The 18783-nt window shown below is 41.9% G+C and overlaps 1 protein-coding gene across 1 annotated transcript in view; it reads left to right on the forward strand.

Moving 5' to 3' along the window:
* Window positions 1-17807, forward strand: part of ABCB7 (ATP binding cassette subfamily B member 7) — a 103529-nt gene extending 85722 nt beyond the window's left edge. Inside the window, exons 14-16 of the mRNA XM_054996548.1 lie at window positions 2043-2146; window positions 3417-3524; window positions 16418-17807. Of these exons, the coding sequence (XP_054852523.1) occupies window positions 2043-2146; window positions 3417-3524; window positions 16418-16636 (431 nt within the window). The 3' untranslated portion in view covers window positions 16637-17807. The remainder of the gene's footprint in view (window positions 1-2042; window positions 2147-3416; window positions 3525-16417) is intronic.
* The last annotated feature ends 976 nt before the right edge of the window (window positions 17808-18783 follow it).

Genomic DNA, 18783 nt, shown 5'->3' on the forward strand with positions numbered 1-18783 from the left:
GTTCAATTTCTGTTTATTGCTCAGCTTCAGCACAGCCACTTAAGGCTCAAAGTGAAATGAGAATATTATCCTCCTAAAGTGGTTTGCTAAAACAAGTCAGTGTTAGTTAGGGGGCACATCATCAAGAATATGAAGGTATTAAACAGAAGCCTTGTCAAATCTTTGGAATTCAGCACAAGAAGGTAAATGCATATATAATCACTAATTACTTGCAGTGGTTCCAGAAGAATCTGAAATAGATTTTAACAAGTATTTGTTTCTTTAATGTGGAAAATTCTATCAAAAGGGGAAGAAGGGAAAGCAGCAGTGACCTCGGAAGAAAAAAGCTGAGCAAATAGCAGGAGAGAGCAGGGGAAAGTTCATCAGATTCTCTTCTGGGCTTTGCTAGTGGGCATAGTTCCCATGTGACTCGTGAGTGCAGGCATGCTAAATCAGCCCTCCTGATGCTTGCAAAACCCTGTCTGGATACACTTTTAAAAGTAGCAACCATAGTATGAGACTTGGAATCATAGTGTTAGAAGGGGGTCTTACAGGCTATCTAATCCAACCCCCGGCCCAATGCAGAAATAGCCTGAAGCATCTCTGACAAGTTTGGCCAGCCGCTCCTTTGAAGACTGCCAATGAGGGGGAACCCAACACATCCATAGGCAGCTGATTCCACTGCTGAATTATTCTTAATGTGAAGAAGTTTTTCCTAATGTCCAGCTGGTACCTTCCCTCCTATAGTTTAAGCCCATTGTTTTGAGTCCTGTACTCGGCTGTCAACAGAAATAGCTTCCTTCCCTCCACTAAGCAGCAGCCTTTTAAATACTTCAAGAGAGCAATCATGTTCCCTCTCAGCCCCCTCTTCTCCAAACTGAACATTCCCAGGTCCCTCCATCTTTCCTCATAGGGCTTGGTCTCCAGGCCCTGATCATCCTGGTTGCGTCCTCTGCACCTGTTCCAATTTGTCCACATCTTTTTTTGAAATGAGGCCTCCAGAACTTCACACAGTACTCCAGGTGGGGCCTGACCAACACAATGTGTAGTGAGACAATGACATCCTGTGATTTGGATGTTATGCTTTTGTTGATATACCCCAAGATTGCATTTGCCTTATTTGCTGCTTCATCAAACTGACGGCTCATATTTAGCTTCTCATCCACCCGTATCTCAAGCTCTTGTTCACACACACTGCTACTGAGAAGTGCAGCAAGGTGCTTCAATGCGTCTTCTCCACAATTAAACTGACTTTCATTGTATTTTGCTTTGCCAGAAAAATTCCTGTTACATCTGCTAAGGCTTATGGATGTCAGTCCCTGGCAGTTAGGTCCCTCAAGTTCTCCACACACAGATGTTCCAGTTGAAGCAACTTTATTACAGATCCATACAGTTCACACAAAGATAACAATTGGCAGAAGTGACTATTCAAAAAAAGGCACTACTAATTATAGGGAAACTTCCCGCCCTTTGGGTCCATTGACATTCTGGCGCGAAACCCCCAAAGGGAACTGATCAGTTTAGGCTAGGCATAGTACAGAATTAAATCATTTCAGACTCTAAGAAAAGATACATTGCTTGCTGCCCGCAGCTTGCATCCAAGGATGCTTACCATAGAAGTGAAAGTAAATACTTTCAACAGATAACAGTCAACCCCCACTGGTCCAGTAAACACACTCTCAGATGAATTATGCAGTATACAGAATACAACCTTAGAAAACAGTTATGATCAGCACAAAATGCAAAACACATTAATGGCAGGTATGCAAGCATACATGACAATGGAGACCTAGAACCTTGTTTGTTTTGACTGCCTGATTGCCCGTTATACCACAGTCTTCCTCTGAGGAGCTATGAGATCTTTGGGCAGCTGAGAGTTGGCAAGCAAGGAGAAGGTTGTGAGCAGGGACATGGGGGAAATGGCAGGAGGACATAATACTATTGGCTCTGTGTGTTCTGTGAAGAAAGTGTGCAGGTGGTAGGTGCCATTGTTCTTCCATGTGGGAGTATAAGTCAAGGCAAAAATAACCATCCTAAAGTCTCTTCTCTTTTCTGTTGTTCAGGAGGAGAAAAGCAAAGAATTGCTATTGCTAGAGCCATGTTGAAGAATCCTCCTATTATCCTCTATGATGAAGCCACTTCGTCTTTAGATTCAATTACTGAAGAGGTAAACTATGCTACAAAACGTTTCCTTCTGCATCTCTGCACAGTTCTGTCTCCACAAGCTAGTTGCTGCTCATAGGCCAAGTGTTGGACAACTCAGATGCCTGGCTATCCTTGAGCTAGATGCCAAACTGTCAAGCCCAGTTCCTGTGTTCTAGCACAGAATTGTGCATGCTATGAAACTGTTGGAGTTGTATAACATGCTCTCAGTGAGAAGTAAAGCCTTTGTTCCGTTCTAAAGGGAGGCAGTTGGGTGGCCCTGTAAAATGTATTTTAAAACAATCAACAATTGTTGCAAAATGCAAGCTGGTAAACCTCATTGTGCTGCATCTTGACTGAGATGCAAGTTAAGAGTGCATAATTCTCATGTCAGTTTATATTCCCATCACAGGTTGGATTGTAAAATATCAAGAAGTTGTGACACAGATGTCATGACATTGCTGTAGCAACTGCATCAGGCTTCATAACTGTTAAGTACTGAAATCTCAGTTCCAATAATACTTTCCTAACCTAACCTTCTTGTCTATAGAAAAAGCTGGGGAGCAGGTTGCTAACTTTCTTGACCAACCTGTTGATTGCCAATCATTGGATTGCTTGGCTGCTATCAATCAGTTGATACATACAGTCCTTTACAAGCACAGAATGATAAGGATGAATGTGTCAGGTGTAGCCTCTTTAGATTCCATCCACGGGTTGTGATGGGAATTTCAAGAGAACTTTGCACTTATCCCTGCCTTTCATTTTTTCTGTATTTATTACAAGCTTATCAAATAGAACCAAATGTTTACATAACACAGCTGTACTTTAAAAGCAGTTATTAAAATATGGCTCATTTCCCCCATAGTGTGTACCATGCGATCAAAGCAGTAGATTGTTTTGAGGGAAAACAAATGTGCAAATGGCCCTGTTTAACTGTAATTTGAATGAAGGTGCAATATAAAAGAAGTAAAAAACTAGATTTTGGAAGTGAAGCATACAGTTCCCGCCATTCACCCTGTTGGAGAGTGTAGACTTTATAAAGAAGTGTAATCTCTTCCTGCCCGACCTTGTGAAATACCCATGTTAAAGGTTTTCACAGTGCAAGCTCTACCTTAATGCTTGAACTTCTCCTTTGAAGTCAAAACTACCAGCAATCGATGACTTTGGAACTACTGGTGACCATTCTTAACAAGTTATTAAATTATTCTTGTTTGATGTTTTACTTGACATAATTTCTTTCCTCCTATCTGAAAGACATCAAATGTTCTATGTTGAGCGTATCTTTAATCTTACAGAATATTTTGAATGCCATGAGAGACATGGTGAAACACAGAACATCCATCTTCATTGCACACAGATTGTCAACAGTGGTCGATGCAGATGAGATCATTGTACTGGATCAGGTGAGAATGTGCTTCCTGGCTGTCTGAATTTGCCTTAGCAATCTTGTGCAAGTCTAAAAGGTTAAGTTTACAATCCACTACAGGACCGAGTTGCTTTTCTTTTGAAACAGGCAAAAAGAATTTGTCCCAGCTTTCCCTAAGTGTCATTTCTAGGGGTGTGCAAAAAAAAAAAAATCCCGAAGCGGGAAACCTGAAACAGAAAAAAAGAGTCAGAAATAATGTCGCTTCGGGAATCCCTTGTTTGACTAGCTTCGGTGAGCTCCGTAAAGATTTGGAGCACACCGACAAACTACCCCCCCTGCTTATTTCACCTGATAGGAGGGGGAGGAGGGAACCCCCTCCTTCCCCTCCCGTCGGGTGAAATAAGCCCAAGGGGGGGGAGTTCAAACCCCACCAAGCAGATCAGCTGCTTGGCGGGGTTTGTGGCTGGCCCTTTAATCTCCATCTGGGTCATGGGGGGAACCCCCCCCCCCGCAACCCAGGTGAAGCGCGGAAGGGCCCTTTCCAGCCGGGGGGGGACCCCTGACTAGCAGCTGAGTCGGGGTTGAAATGCTCGTCTCCCTGCCGCTGCACAGCAACAGGGAGAAGGACATTTCACCCTGGCAGGCTGCACTCAGCTGCTTGTTGGGAACCCCCTGACAAACAGCTGATCGGCAGTTTAAATGTCCCTCTGCTTCCTGCTGCGTAGCAGCATGGAGAGGGAGGGACATTTCAGCCCCTTGACCCGAAGCTACACAAATAGCTTCAGGAATCTTTGATTCGGAGTTCTCGAAACAGTCCTGATATACTGGGGGCCATTTTGGAAATCCTGAATCTTTGTGAATCAGGCCCGATTCGGGTATTTTTCCCTAATTGGAAACCCGAAGTGCACATCCCTAGACATTTCATTTTATTTGTAATACATGCTCCATTATAAATGCCTGAAAATGTGGTATGCATATTCATGTGTGCTCATGAATATAAGTATTAGTGTGTGTTTGCTAAAACTCAATGTCTCGGCCTTTTAAGTGGATTACTGTTAATTAGTTTCGCTGGGTGGTTTAGTGATGGTTGTAGAAGCATTAGACCTTTTTAAAATCCTAATGTATGATGTGTTTTATTATGCTGCATTCCCAATGTGTCTCTAGTTGATACTTTTTATCAGCCCAGAAGTGTAGCTGTTTTTCAGATGTATTCATTGTTTAGCCTTTCGAGGAGAGAGAAGATTGGACAATAAGATCATCTCTCTATAGACATCTTTTTGAGACTAGATATTCTAATAAGATGAGAAATTGACACACCAGTCTTTTCTGTAACTAGGGACCTCTGGAAAATTGTATCAGCCTTCTCTGCAAGCTCCCCCAAAATTCCTTTTAATACCTAATTTATCGCTACTCAGTCACAACCTCACATTGAGATTATTTTCAGTGTCATGATGCAGAGGAACCTGAAATAAGAGTTCTTCTAAATGATTTGTGGTTTCAAATGCCCAAATTCCTTTATGTATATTCTAGAATGTTTTAAAAGCCTTCCCCATGCACACCACAATCCCCAGAGCTTAATATAAACTAAGATTTTGAAGTGTCGTCCATAAAACATTACGGTCAAAAGCAATATTCAGTGCACTAACCTGTCAGGCTATGGATGACAGGATATGGCAGACAGATCCCTGCTCCATTACAACAAGAAGTCCAGGTTCTTGGCTAAACGGTTTTATTCAGAAATCAAATCATTTCCATATATATGTCCATAGGATTACTCAGAAGCAAGGTAAGCATCTGAGCAGTAAGAGCAAAAATTGACAGGAATGGGAACCTGTGGAAAAACCCTTCCTCTTAACACACACGTTTGCTCCTTCCCTTTCCCAACGATAAACATGATTTTGGCGGGCACTTTGTGTGAGAACATCTCGCATATTTGTACTGTCAAGTTGAGTCACTGGAAAGCAAGACATAGCAATGAACAGGAGTGAGTAGTATGCAAGGTTATAAGGACTGGAAGTTTCTACAGTTTGTTAGATAAACACCTGTAATCATTCTGTGAAATAATTGAACAGAAGAAACATTTATGGCACTGGTAATAGGATATCAAGGTACAGCATGAACCAGCATTAGCATTGGCATGGATGGGGCTCAGACATGACACCCCTGTCTGCGATATATCTGCTTGGTCCCAGAATCTGGAAGGCAATCTAAATAATAACATGACCAATCTTGCTTTTTAAGCAAATGGACTAAGTGCAGAGCAACCTCTAGGTAGTGTGTGTGTGTGCAAGTGTGATGCAAGTTCTGAGCAGGTAGGTAGAACAAGACAGGCTAATCCTAATTATTGCAGAAATGTTACTGAGTCTAGGCCTGCATGTAAACAGAGCTGGATGTCAGTGGCCAATTCATAGCGTATTTTTGCAAATTCCACAAGTTTGCTCTTGAGCAACTTATATAAAGTAAATGAGGAGCGCACAGTGAAACTTTGGATCAGTTTCCTTAGAAGAGCTTCCACCTCTTTCTAATTTTTTTTGCATATCTTTTCCAGAAGGCAGAAAAACTATTGGAAAGTAATACTAGTAACACCAGTTGGATCGCCAACTTGGTCTGCAGTAGAACAGCATGATTTGAGTCCAGTGACACCTTAGAGACCCATAAGAAGGTCTGAAGAAGGGAGCTCCAGCTCTCAAAAGCTTACATCCTGAAGATCTTGTTTGTCTCTTAAGTGCCACTGGACTCAGTTCCACCAATTGGATTTCCAGATTTCGAGGTGTGAGATCCCATTGTTCCAGGTGCGGCACTAGCAACAGGGCTTTCTCAGCGACGGCTCTGGAACTCCCTTCCCCGAGCGATCCAGTTGTCTCCATCTTTGCTGACGTTTCACTGAGCGGTAAAACTGTCTGTTTCAGGTGGCTTTGGAAATTGAGATGGATGCCCATAATTGCGTCTACTGACCTTTGTTGTGTCAGTTTTATGCCCAGAGTTCGTAGTTTTTGTTTCATGTTTGTTTTGTTTTTTAATGAGTTAATTAGGAGAATTGTCATTGATTTTATAATTTGTATAACACTTCAGATTTTTTAATGAAAAGTAGCATACCAATTTAGGAAATGAATCATATTTGTAAACATTAAAGGTAATAGAAGGGGAGTAGGGTTAATAGGCTCCTGTTATAGTAACAAAGGTCACTGACTAATCCCACAGGTGCTCTCTTGGTGCTTTGCGAATGGTCCAGTAGGCAGGACTGGTCCAGTAAGTGCGGTTAAGGAGATTTGTTTGTTTGTGTTATTTATAGTCCACCTTTCTCACTGAAAGTCAAGGTAGATTATATGGTGCAAGTCAATACGATCAACAGTTTGGACATTCAGCCAACGATGCAATAAGGTATGGGTTTGCAGAAATTTGAAATCCAAATACAGAGATGAAATACTGCTGAAACAAAGCATAAGTAACTAAACATGACATCATTAGCAACGTGGATACTACCCAGCAGGAACATACATAGACAGTACCCTGTAGTATAATCTACTACAGTCCCGGTTGCTTTACCAAAGCATCTCTCTGAGCCATTTCTTACAGCACAGCCTTGTTAACTTTGTAAAAAAGCGCTCCTGAATAATTCAGTTTTGCATAGTTTGCAGAAAGCCAGGAGAGTGGGAGCTTTTCTGAGTTCTGATCTCCTCCGGCAAGCCGTTCCTTAAGGTGTGGACAACCACCAAGAACGCACATTGGGCAGCTGTTGGTTTTGCCCAGCTGCAGGGTGGTATCTGGCTCTGGCCAGATGAGTGACGATACCATGGTGGAGATCTGGGGAGAGGTGGTCCTGCAAGTAACGAGGGGCCAAGGCCACGAAGGCCTTTGTATGTAATAGTTAGAACCTTACATTTAGCCAGGCAACTGGGTAGCCAATGGAGTAACTGCAGAATGGAAGTAATGTGCATGCTCTGCCTAGCTCCTGATAATAAATGAGCTGCGGCATTCTGCGCTAGCAGGAGTCTCCAAATTATCTTTGAGGGGAGACCTATGTGGAGCGCATTATAGTAGTCTAGTCTTGATGTTATCATGGCATGGATCCAGGTGGCCATATTGGTCATGTCAAGATAGGGGGCCATCTTCCAAGCCAGACTGAGTTGCTGCATTTTCTTGCTTCTACAGCAGCAGTGCTGGATCTACTATAACCCCTAGCCTCTTAACTGAGTTAGCCAGGGTCAATTGAACCCCATTCACGGTGGGAACCACAATGTCTTTCAAGATCTTGCTTTCCCAACTAGCATCACTTTCATCTCGTCCTGGTTCCGTGTCAGTTTGTTTCCTGAGAGAAGCTGAGATGGGACAAGGATCAAATCAGGGGAGAAAATATGGAGGCATTCCCTGCCAGATTTTTCACCTTCCCCATCCTCCAGCCATTTCCACAAATAAGCGAACCGTAGAAGCAAACAGTTTTAGGTGCACCCTGTCCTATCCAAGCAGCACAAAAGAAGATTGGCTGGCAAACGAAGAACCACCATCCATGTCAGATTCCTCAGTCATCGTTTTCAAATCTAATAATGACTCAGACGTGGAATAGGGGACACTTTCAAAAGAAGAGCCTCACCTGCAAGATTTGCAGAGCAGGAGTGAGTCTTGTCTCCATTTAATTCCGCAATGAAGTTACCAGAATTTATAATGCCTACTGTGAAAAGACTTCAAGGACAGGGTGGAAAAGCGACGCTTAGACATTCGGGATCTGTTTCTTCATTTCATGGCTTGCTTTCCTTGAGTTTTTTGAAGTAGTAGTAAGGAAGGAATGGGCCTTCCCAGCTTCCTCCAGGTTCTCCTTAGGGCACTTTAGAAGTTTGTACTCCCTAAGAATTTGGTATGTATACCATTCATCAGTGCACCAATAGCAGCTGTCATTTCAGGGTCATAGTTCAGAAGGACAGAGAATGATCCCTGAAGGACTCCATGGGTAAGAAAATGGAGTTCGTGCCAGGCCATAACCAAGAGACTACCATACTGGCAACAAGGGCAGCAGCAACAATGTTGCTTTTAGCATGGGTTTGCTTGATGTGGACAAAGATTAGTCGCAGATAGCTCAAATGTAACAAAGAAGGCTTTTGAGTATTTTGTAAAGGTAGAGAGGGCTACTGATTTAATGACGGATGGTAGTTGAGACACTGAAACTCCATGGGTCATGTCATCTTCCAGGGTGACTAGGCATTATTTGGCTACATAACTGGGCAGGTGGTGTCACCTCTAAGACTTGGCAGACTGTGTGCACCTGAACAAACAATATCACTGCCAAATAGGCTTCCCAGGTCCACACCAGTGGTGGGCAAACTCCCAGAGGTTGGCCCCCGTGCCTGCCAATTGCTGGCAATCAGCAGGTGGTGGCAAGCTACCTAGCAATCGCCCGCCAGCAGCAGGCAACCTGGGCAAGTGTGTGGTGCATGAGCTCCTGGCAGAACATGACAACATCACTTCCTGAAGTGACATCCTCACACTGGCTGCAGGTGTGCACTTGAGTGTCTCAGGTGTGTGTGCAATTGTAGCTCCCTACAGGCCAATTCTGAAAGAATCAGCCCTGTGTGAAGTGCAGGAGCACTCCCATATGATGACATCACTTCTGGAAGTGACGTCGTCACACAGAGGCCAGGTGTGTACCCGCATGAAGGAGAGAGCCGCATCAAGTACCACCACCCCACACCGCCACATCACACACCACCAGTTAGGAGGAGGCATGATTTTAGAGCCTTCGCCTCTGTTCTCTTCGCCTTAGAGATGGGGTTTCAGTTTCCAGACGTTTGCACATGTAGCACTTTCTGCATCAGGCTTCATTCTCCTGTGCTCCAACAAAGCATCGTTTTCCATCTTGGTATTTATATGTGGTCTTGCAGACTCCACCAGGCACCCATTTTGAGCCTCTACAGAAAGTCCCCTTAAAGAATCTCTCACTCAAGGTTCTGTTCCTGGTTGCAGTTTACATCAACGCAAGCGTATCAGAACTCAGTTAGTGTTAGCTCTTCACCTCAGGATGTGCATGTGCCACACTGCTGAAGTTGTCCTTAAGCTGGATTGCATGTTTGTCCCAAAGGCCGCTTCCCTTTTTCACAAGAATCAAGAAATGTGCCTGCCTTTGTTCTGTCCCCGTGTATCGTATGAGCGAGAAGGACTGGCAGACTGTGGATCTGCAGAGGGCTCCCTGCCTTTATCTCCATCAAGTCTCAACAGGTGGAAGTCCAGGAAAGACTCTCCTCGGTCACCGCCTGTCGCCAGTGAGAAGACTTGTCTGTTTCACCTGGCTTACCCTTACTGACCCTCCTTGTCTAATTGACAGTTCTATATTTGTCTTGTATTAAATGTATTTGAAACATAGATTTGTTTATATATGTATTGCTTGTAAAGGTTCATTGTTAATCTCTTTATCTTTTCAATCTCCTTTTATTGTTGACCACCTTGAGGGCCCTAATTGGGTAGACAGGCAGAGTACATAAGTTTTAAATAAAGAAAATAAGAATAATTCTCTGAGGAGGGCAGCAGTATCAGCAGCCTTTGAAACCAGTGCACCCTTGAAGGTATCTGCTGAATGTGGCCTCAAATGAGAAAATTTATAATAACTTGTTTCACCAAAATGATCATATACAGCTGTAGAAAACTGATCTCTGGAACATATTTTGACATTCTTTCCCATATCTGAAAGACTATACTTATTCTCAGATGCTAAGAAATCCTACACACATATGGATTGTTTTCCTCTTCCAGATTAATATGTAGGTTAAGAGAAGTCAGGATACATCCAATGATATTTGCAGAACACACACTTGTCCTCGTTGATTTTAAGATAAATAAGACCAGTCATAAACCAAAATGGAAATTAATACACCAGTTTGGTGTAGTGGTTAAGAGCACGGGACTCTCATCTGGAGAACCAGGTTTGATTCCTCACTCCTCCACTTGAAGCCAGCTGGGTGACCTTGGGTCAGTCACAGCTCTCCAGAGCTCTCTCAGCCCCACCCACCTCACAGGGTGTGGGGATAATAATGACATACTTTCTAAACCACTCTGAGTGGGTGTTAAGTCATCCTGAAGGGCAGTATAGAAATCAAATGTTGTTGTTGTTATTTGCTACAATATGCCAAAAGTAGCATCAAAATGGAAAATAGAAATACAGCAGTTCTTTGAGATCAAGGATACAAGTGAAATTCTTTTCAGTATAGACTGGGAAGCTTTCAAATTTTTGTGCATAAACTTGATCTTTCAGCAAGCCTATTGAAATAAATGCAATAATAGCATTTGAGATAAAATGCTAAATAAAATTATCAGGTTAGAAAAAATGACTGAGTTCAAAACCAGTGCAAGATGCTAAAGGTCTTTAGATGTATTGAGAAATACGGCAAAATTAATAGATGCATATATAGCAGCAACATCTTAAAAGGAAAAACAGACTTTGAACATTGTGACATGTTTGTTAGACACTACAAGCTGGACACTGTTTGCACAGCAGATGCAACTTTGGGGTGGTGAGTGATCCAGCAGTTCCTCTAATTCCATCATTATTCACAAGTTGGCAGTAGATTCCCTCCCTGTGGAACATCCTGACATTCAAAATTATGGCCTCAGTTCCGAATGAGAATGGAACTCTGGTTATCGTGAAGTTTCCTTCTCTGAAACTTGATGGCATCATTTCCCCGCACTCTACTTATGGAGTATATTTATGACTTTTAGTCACAAACTGTGACTGCCAACTGATTTTTTCCCCAGTGTGTTTGTTATTTTTGATGGTTTAACCATTTAACATGTTCTGTTACAATAATCCTGTACTACACACCTGTTCTTAAGGATGCTGTGAATTATACAGCAAACCTGTTTGGTAGTCGAACATACCCTGTTCAACACTCATGATCAGACCATCAGCAAATCAAGGATATGTTCGACTTACTTCAGTAACAACAACAACATTCTATTTATATATCCTCCTTCAGGACAACGTAACGCCCGCTCAGAGCGGTATACAAAGTGTGTTGTTATTACTATCCTCTCAACAATCACCCAGTGAAGTGGGTGGGACTGAGAAAGCTCCAAGAAGCTGTGACTGACCCAAGGTCACTTAGCTGGCTTCAAGTAGGGGAATGGGTAATCAAACCTGGCTCGCCAGATTAGAGTCCTGCTGCTCTTAACCACTACACCTTACTAGCTCAAACAACTCAAACAGCTACCAAACATGCTTGCAGCTGTCTATTGGACAGAAGCAGACACACAGTTGGTCAGGAGATCAGCTTGGAATGAGGTTCTGATAGCTTAGCACTTCCCTATAGTATAGCCTTGTTATACTGGGACACAGGAAATCTTCAGGTGGGAAGTGGGGTCTGCTGGGAAGGGGTTTCTAATCAACCTCCCTCAGAAAATTTGCTACACAGTGAAGCTGGAGGCTTGTTAGGATTCCTTGCTGAGAAACTTAATAATGGCAAGCAGGTTTCCTGTAACAACAGCTCATTCACCAGTGTGTATATGATGGACCCCCTTTACTCCCCTACACTGAGGCAGATTTTTCAGCCAAAATCCAAGTTTGCTTGCTATGGTTGAGCAGCCTCAAGTTTATGGTTGTAAAGTTCTTTTTGTCCCATCCTGATTAGCAGTTACATTTTTGGGTTTCTAGCCCAGCCCAGAAATGTAATAGAGGAAAAGCAGGAGCCCTCATCTTCTTTGTGTGAAATGGTACTAGAGACTGAATAACTCTCAAAAGAAACAGCAATTTTATTGAACAGACAGGGATGGAACATAGGCAGTCAGGGAATGAATTTGCTGAGGTAAAATTTGTTGGTAAAACAATACTTTAAAAGTAATAGTCAAAATAGTTTTCTTGCTGCTTATTTTCAATGTTTACAATTCTTAAGAGAGGTGTTTTGTTTAATACTTTAGTTAAAGCAACAATGCTTGTTCTCAGATTTCCCTTTTTAACTCAGGTGTTCTGATGTTAGTTGAAGACTGTTTTCCCTTTACAACAAACCCAGAGTCCTCCTTAGAGCCAAGCTTCCCTTCTAGACATTGGGCAGGAATTACTCTTCTTCACCCTTTTCACTTGGCTTGAATCAGAGCCTCCACTTACTACCCACTCACTCCACCAAAACCACACTCAGTTCTATCGTGGCTGTGTGAATGAATTTCAACTTGTGCTGGCTTTTATACTTGGAATCCTTAACTAAAAGTCTTCCTTAAGACAAGCGGTTACAGTTAGGGAAAATGTTTTCCTTTTCCTCACTTCAGAGGGGAACCTGTCTAATCCTTTTTGTCAGACTCACACACTCAACTCCACTCCCAACTCCTAACTGAACTAAAAAAAAACCCTGTCAGCACCAGCTGTCATCCTGAGGGCTGGTTCTGACTGGCCATTCAGAGAGAGGAGGGAGCAGCCTGTCAATCACACTCTCGTCCCAGACGGTTGTTAACTCCTTCCCTTCCATCTCTCTGAGTGCTGCACTAAGGAAATCATCTTTAAAGTGAATTCTGTCACAGTGTTCTTCCAAGTTCTCCAGTTCCAGGTTCTCCAATTAAAAAACTGTACAGCCACAAGAGTTTTGAGTGTTGGAGTTTCCACCTTCTTCCTTGGCCCTGCTCCTGTATCTCTATTAGCAGCCTGGTGTGTGGAAGTTAAGTAGAAGTTTTTTCCCATCACTTTATCTCCATGCTAGAGCAGCCTTAGCTTCACATGCCAGATCTCTGCACGCCAAGGTGCTGTTCAAAAGCTAGGAACAAGACCAACAAAAATGTTCGTGTAGGGTGGTGGAGAGGCTCAACTGGAACCTACTGTCAGTTAAGAATACACTGTAGGGTATTCTTTTGTCCTCCACTCCAAAAACGTTCAGGGATTTAGTTCAAACTAATTACTTTTTTAATGTTGTTGCTAGGTTAAGATGCTTAAAGTATCTGCTGATTGTAATATTTTTTTAATTTGCATCTCATCCTTTTCAAAAGAAACTCAAGATGACTAGCAAATAATAGACAGTTGGGTGAAAGTAGCCCAAAGGAAGGAGCCTTGCTATATCTCCCACCCTCTCCTGTACAATGGCTGACTGCTGATGGGAATCAGAAAGGCAGGGGACCGACCGACGGAAAGGGCTTTGCTCTTTTTTTACCATGCTACAGAATATCTGGCCGCTAGTGGTCCAAGAGGGGAATGGCCATGCTTTTGCTAAGATCCATAGTGCCATAGACCTCTTTTGTTGCAAAACCTGAAGTAAAAAGAAAGGAAGCATTCTTCTGTTGTAGTATATTCAGAAGCTGCATTGACATCTCCTAAACATGGAATATTTTAAGTGATAGGATAGTTTTTAATAATAATAATAATAATAATAATAATAATAATAATAATAATAATTGATTTATAAACCGCCCTTCAGGACAACTTAATGCCCACTCAGAGCAGTTTACAAAGGATGCTATTATTATCATTCCCACAATAAACACCTATGAAGTGGATGGATATCATTCAGATGCAAATAGCAGCAAGACAAAAATTAGTCAACGAAGTAACCTTGCTTCCTATCTACATGCTGTTTTACGTTTTTAAAAAAGCTTTAAAAGCATCCATATGAATAAACAAAACCGCTACTAACCTGCCTTTTATTGTCGCGCTGACCCTGTTAGCAATGTTCATATTGCTTCTTACAATATATTTTCCATATTTATTGTGTGAAGCAAGTTACACATTGACATAGTGAATATGAATTGTATTACATGATAATTACTGGAATTTTTTTAAGCACCCTGTTAAATCGGCTCATTAGTGGCTGTGGAACAGCTGGGATATTTAGGCCCACCAAGGGCCTTTCTTTGACAAGCCTTTGCTCAGCGGAGACCGTGTGATGATCTCAGTGTGGCTGCTTGATGTCTGTCTGACTGTTGGCTGGTTCATAAAATATCAGTGGCTTCTTCTCTGCAGAAAGCTGTTTGCTTTGCCCTTCTTGCCTGCAAAGTGCTTCAGGGGCAGCCAGTCAAATCGAGAGAGAAAGGGGCGGGGTGGAATGTTAAGCAGCCATTTTCCTGAGCATTGTAAATATTACTCTGCAGTAAACCTGGTATTTTCCTTTAATAAATATGCCAGACTAAATTGTTGATCTTCTAGAGAATTAAGTAGTGATCTCGGCACAGGCTTCACAGCTGAATGGGAGAGTAATATATAAAAGCTTTATCTTTTCAGAGTTGCAGTAAAGGGCACCACGTACTGTCTATTTCAAATACTTGCTTTTTTACTGATGAATTGTAGATTGGGGTGACCTATTGTGAGTTCGCTGTTTCAAAATAAAAAATCTATCAAATGCTGAAGAAAAAATGCCTCTAATGCGAGCAAGAGTCCCTTTGATCTGCCACTGTTCTTTTAACAGATGTTGTAAGGATACAAGCTTCAGTCGTAAATCAGAAGCTACAATCAGAATAGTGCTTCGGATGTAATATTAACCTCCAGAAGTGGAACAGCAAACAAGAACAGTTTAAATACATCATGCAAATTTTGCAAAGTCCCTTACTTCCCCCCCCCTCTCAGCTGTAGGAAGCACCATGTGAATTTTCATTCTGTGCATAGGCAAGCCCCAAATGCATCTTGCTTGCTTTTGGATTATAACTTCAGCATGTTCCAAGTAGTAGTCAAAACAAAATTAAAATCATGTTGACTTGACCTAGTTTGGTTGGTTTGGTGCCCCTCCAACTAAGCCTTAATGTTTCGAATGCCTTATTTTGGATATCTGACACCTCAGTCAGTGACTACTGTCATTATAGTGACGTGATCCTGACTTCCAATCAGAAAAATGGAGGGTGACTCCCTCCAACTCCAGGAAAGTATTTTCTGTGCTAGATTAAGGTAGTGCAGTTTGCAAGTTCAAGAGTATGTGTCAGCCCTGCTCTAGATACCTGTTGTTACATTCACCTTATTAAAAGTTGCCCTACACATGCAGTGATAAGAAGGTGCTAAATGGATTGAACCACTGGGTAGGAGAATACTATTTATGGAATGCCCCTGGCCTTTTAAAAAAAAACCCTCTATAATTGTAGCATTTTTCTCATATACTTTCTTTACATGATTTTTTTAATGTGATGAGCATTAAGAAAATGCCCCCTCCCACCTTAAGTCTGAAGTAGTTCAGCCTGTCTTACCGTCTCATTCTGGTTCCCCTGTAGACCAGACATCAGCATTGAGCATTCTGAAGAAGGAAGACGGCAGGAGGGAACATACTGCAAGGAAGGAGGAGTCTCCACTTTTGTTCCTCCATCCTTATTTAATTGCTTAATTTACCCCTCGCTGAGTAGCTTAATTGCCCCTCCCCTTCCTGTTGGATGGGGTTGGGAAGCTAGCCACTAAAGGAGAGAGAAACAAGGAGCCAGCAGCACTTGGTCCCGTGATCCAAGTCTTCCTGTCTTGCGGGAGCATCTTGGGGTAGCCAGCCAGGGTCTGAGAACTTGCAGTCTCCAGTGTAGGCCATGATTCTTCGGGGGCACAGAATTCCATTACTTTCATTTTTTAAAAAAATGTGAGCAGAGTCTAGTGTTGGAGGCACAACTGAATAAACATTTCCAGCAATCAGAGGAATGTGGCTTCGGTGCTTTGCATGTCCTGCCGTTCCCCATGAAAACCAGAATGGATTATCAAAACAGTAAAAATTAGAGAATAAGTGTTGTATTTTGTCTAACTTGCACAGCTTTCCTTGAGGCAGAATCCCTAGAGCAGAGTTCGCTTGGCCCTTCAGAGGGTGGGTCGTTAGAAGAGAAGTCCTGCTGTACAGCTAGAGCGCCCCTTGTGGCTGAAGGTTGCTTTCTTCGGGGGATGCTGCACTTAATCTGGTGGGCTGCTTCTTGGCTATTAAAGTGCTGAAGGCTGCAGTATGTGCTTGGTCTATGCCATGATTTTCCTGTTCCGGAGAGCTGATGCTGGCTGATTATGGGCTTCATTTTTTTTTTAAACAGGGTAAAGTTGCCGAGCGTGGAAGGCATTTAGATCTCCTTACCAGTCCCAGCAGTCTTTACTACGAAATGTGGCACACACAGAGCAACCGGATGCTGAATAGGGATGTCAGCGACCGATGGGAAGAGAGGAACAATCACATGTCCAAGGAGGAGGAAAGGAAGAAGCTACAAGAGGAGATCATCAACAGCGTGAAAGGATGTGGGAACTGTTCATGCTAAGCATGAGCCTAGCTTGTCTCTGTCTTATGCCCTCAACCAGCTGGTTAAATTGAGGCACAGATGTTTGCACTGGAGCTGTTTTCTGCATTTGACAGAATGAACAATCGAATTAACAATATTGGCTTTATAAGAGGGTTTTTCAAAGTGGAACACCAGTTTTTAACCAAAGGATTTTAGTTCAGCTTCTTGGCATCTCTGATAGCCGTGAGATGGGGCGTATGTTGAAACCTCCTTGCTATACCTGATTATTGCATACTCTGTAGGAGGAGGCAGTCTCAGACATGTGTACACCTTTTTTTTGGCAGCTCCCTATCATTTGGACAGAGCAGAATTGTTGAGACACCATTGTGATACGTTTCTTTAGTCTGCTTTCCTCTAAAAATGGTAGGTTGAAGTTGTCCTTATGTATCTGTTTCAACAAAGTTAATTAATTTAAGGATGCATGTTAAAGGGGGTGAAGCAATTAACATTCTTTGAATAACTTGGTTTTGATAGAATTTATATCTTTTTATAAAGAATAATGGACATGGTTTGTTGTAGCAAATTCTAAGCAGAGAGATTTCTGCTTCGTCCTTCACTCCCCCCCCCCCCAAATTCTAGGAGTTCCAAGACTTAAAAAATATGAACCAAAATATGTATCTTAAGATCAATAAATCTTACAAGGCATAATACTAAAGACCGTCTATTTCCAGTCATTACTATTTGTTGAAGTGAACGAAGTGATGTTATTAAGATCTAATGAGAATTGCATGCTCTGAGCCATCTTGAGCCCATTTGTGGGGAGGGCAGAGTATAAATTAAATAAATAAATTCAGTACAAATACTATTACTAATTTAGCAATAAACCAAGTTCCTTAGACAAAAAAATTCAAATAATTGGGAGCAGTTTGGGACAACCTATGAATTGGACCTATTTTTGTCTATGAGTATTGAAGAGATGTATGTTCTTAAAATGTGTATTTGTTGGTACAAAAGATGTCCTTAAAGATCACTAGTCAGTAGATATTACAGTACAAAAATGAATACCTGTCATGTAAAACACAATGTTGCTAACATACTTGAGCTTAATTAAGATTAATTTAGCTTCTGGCTCCTCGTTTTCTATGAATCAATCTCTTCCTTGAATTTGTGTACAGAATAGCAGAGACATTAAATGTAACTTTTAAAAATCTGCCAGAATCAACTGCTAAAAGTGCTTTTTGTACCTCCTTTTTCAGTCCTGTACAGCCTCATTGGGGACTCTTGGGAGGGAGGGGAAAGGACTTCTTGCTATGTACAGGGAAATTGTGTGTATAGCTTGTATTATTTTTCTGAAACCATCTTGTGGTCTGAGTGCGGGAGTATTTGGTCAGGTTTTTATATGCATCTTCATCCAGAAATCATTGGTGCCTAATGTGTGCCTATGAAAACTTCCCCATTTATTACAATAAAAAGGGGACAGTGCTTTGTCTGTGGGACTGCCCTCTTATGGAAATATGGGGGGAAGCCCACACAGGCACACACTCTCTCTGTCTCTCTCTCTTTAGTGTGTACTTGTGGCACGAACAAAGTAGATTCCCTCCATTCTGTACCATTGTTTATCTGCAATTTCATTATACTTTCTGTTCAACTCGACTACCATTCATTGAGAAAGGAGAATTGTAGAAAATTGATAATTGAATTTTATGGAAGAAAAAGTGTTATTCCTTTGAATACACTAAATGAAGACATTTTGGTTGACTTTCCACAGACATGCAACAGCACGACAACATTCTTCTGCTGTTGAAATGCAACTCTGGAAGAGCCATACATTCTGATGTCGTGTTCCATTCCAGCAAATACTTCTGTTAAGTTCAAATCTTGAATTCTGGGGAGGAAATCAACATAGGAGAAATCTTTAAGCATCCTTAAAATAACATTCTGGATCATGATGGTGGCTTTTGATTTTCACACTTTTCGTTAAGTGTTCAGTGTTATATTTTTAAAAAACCTTCCCCCCCGCCAGTGTTCAAGCACAGAGGACCAGAGTCTTCGACTCACTGCAACTGTTAAAATGAAAATTGCACACACTAACAGGGATGGCTTTTGCATTCAAACCAAGCAGATGTTTTTGTTCAATATTCAGCCTTGCATAACTTAATGTACAGTTTAGGCCAGGAAGTTGACTG

This window comes from Eublepharis macularius, chromosome 13 (genome assembly GCF_028583425.1).
Source record: "Eublepharis macularius isolate TG4126 chromosome 13, MPM_Emac_v1.0, whole genome shotgun sequence".
NCBI lineage: Eukaryota > Metazoa > Chordata > Lepidosauria > Squamata > Eublepharidae > Eublepharis > Eublepharis macularius.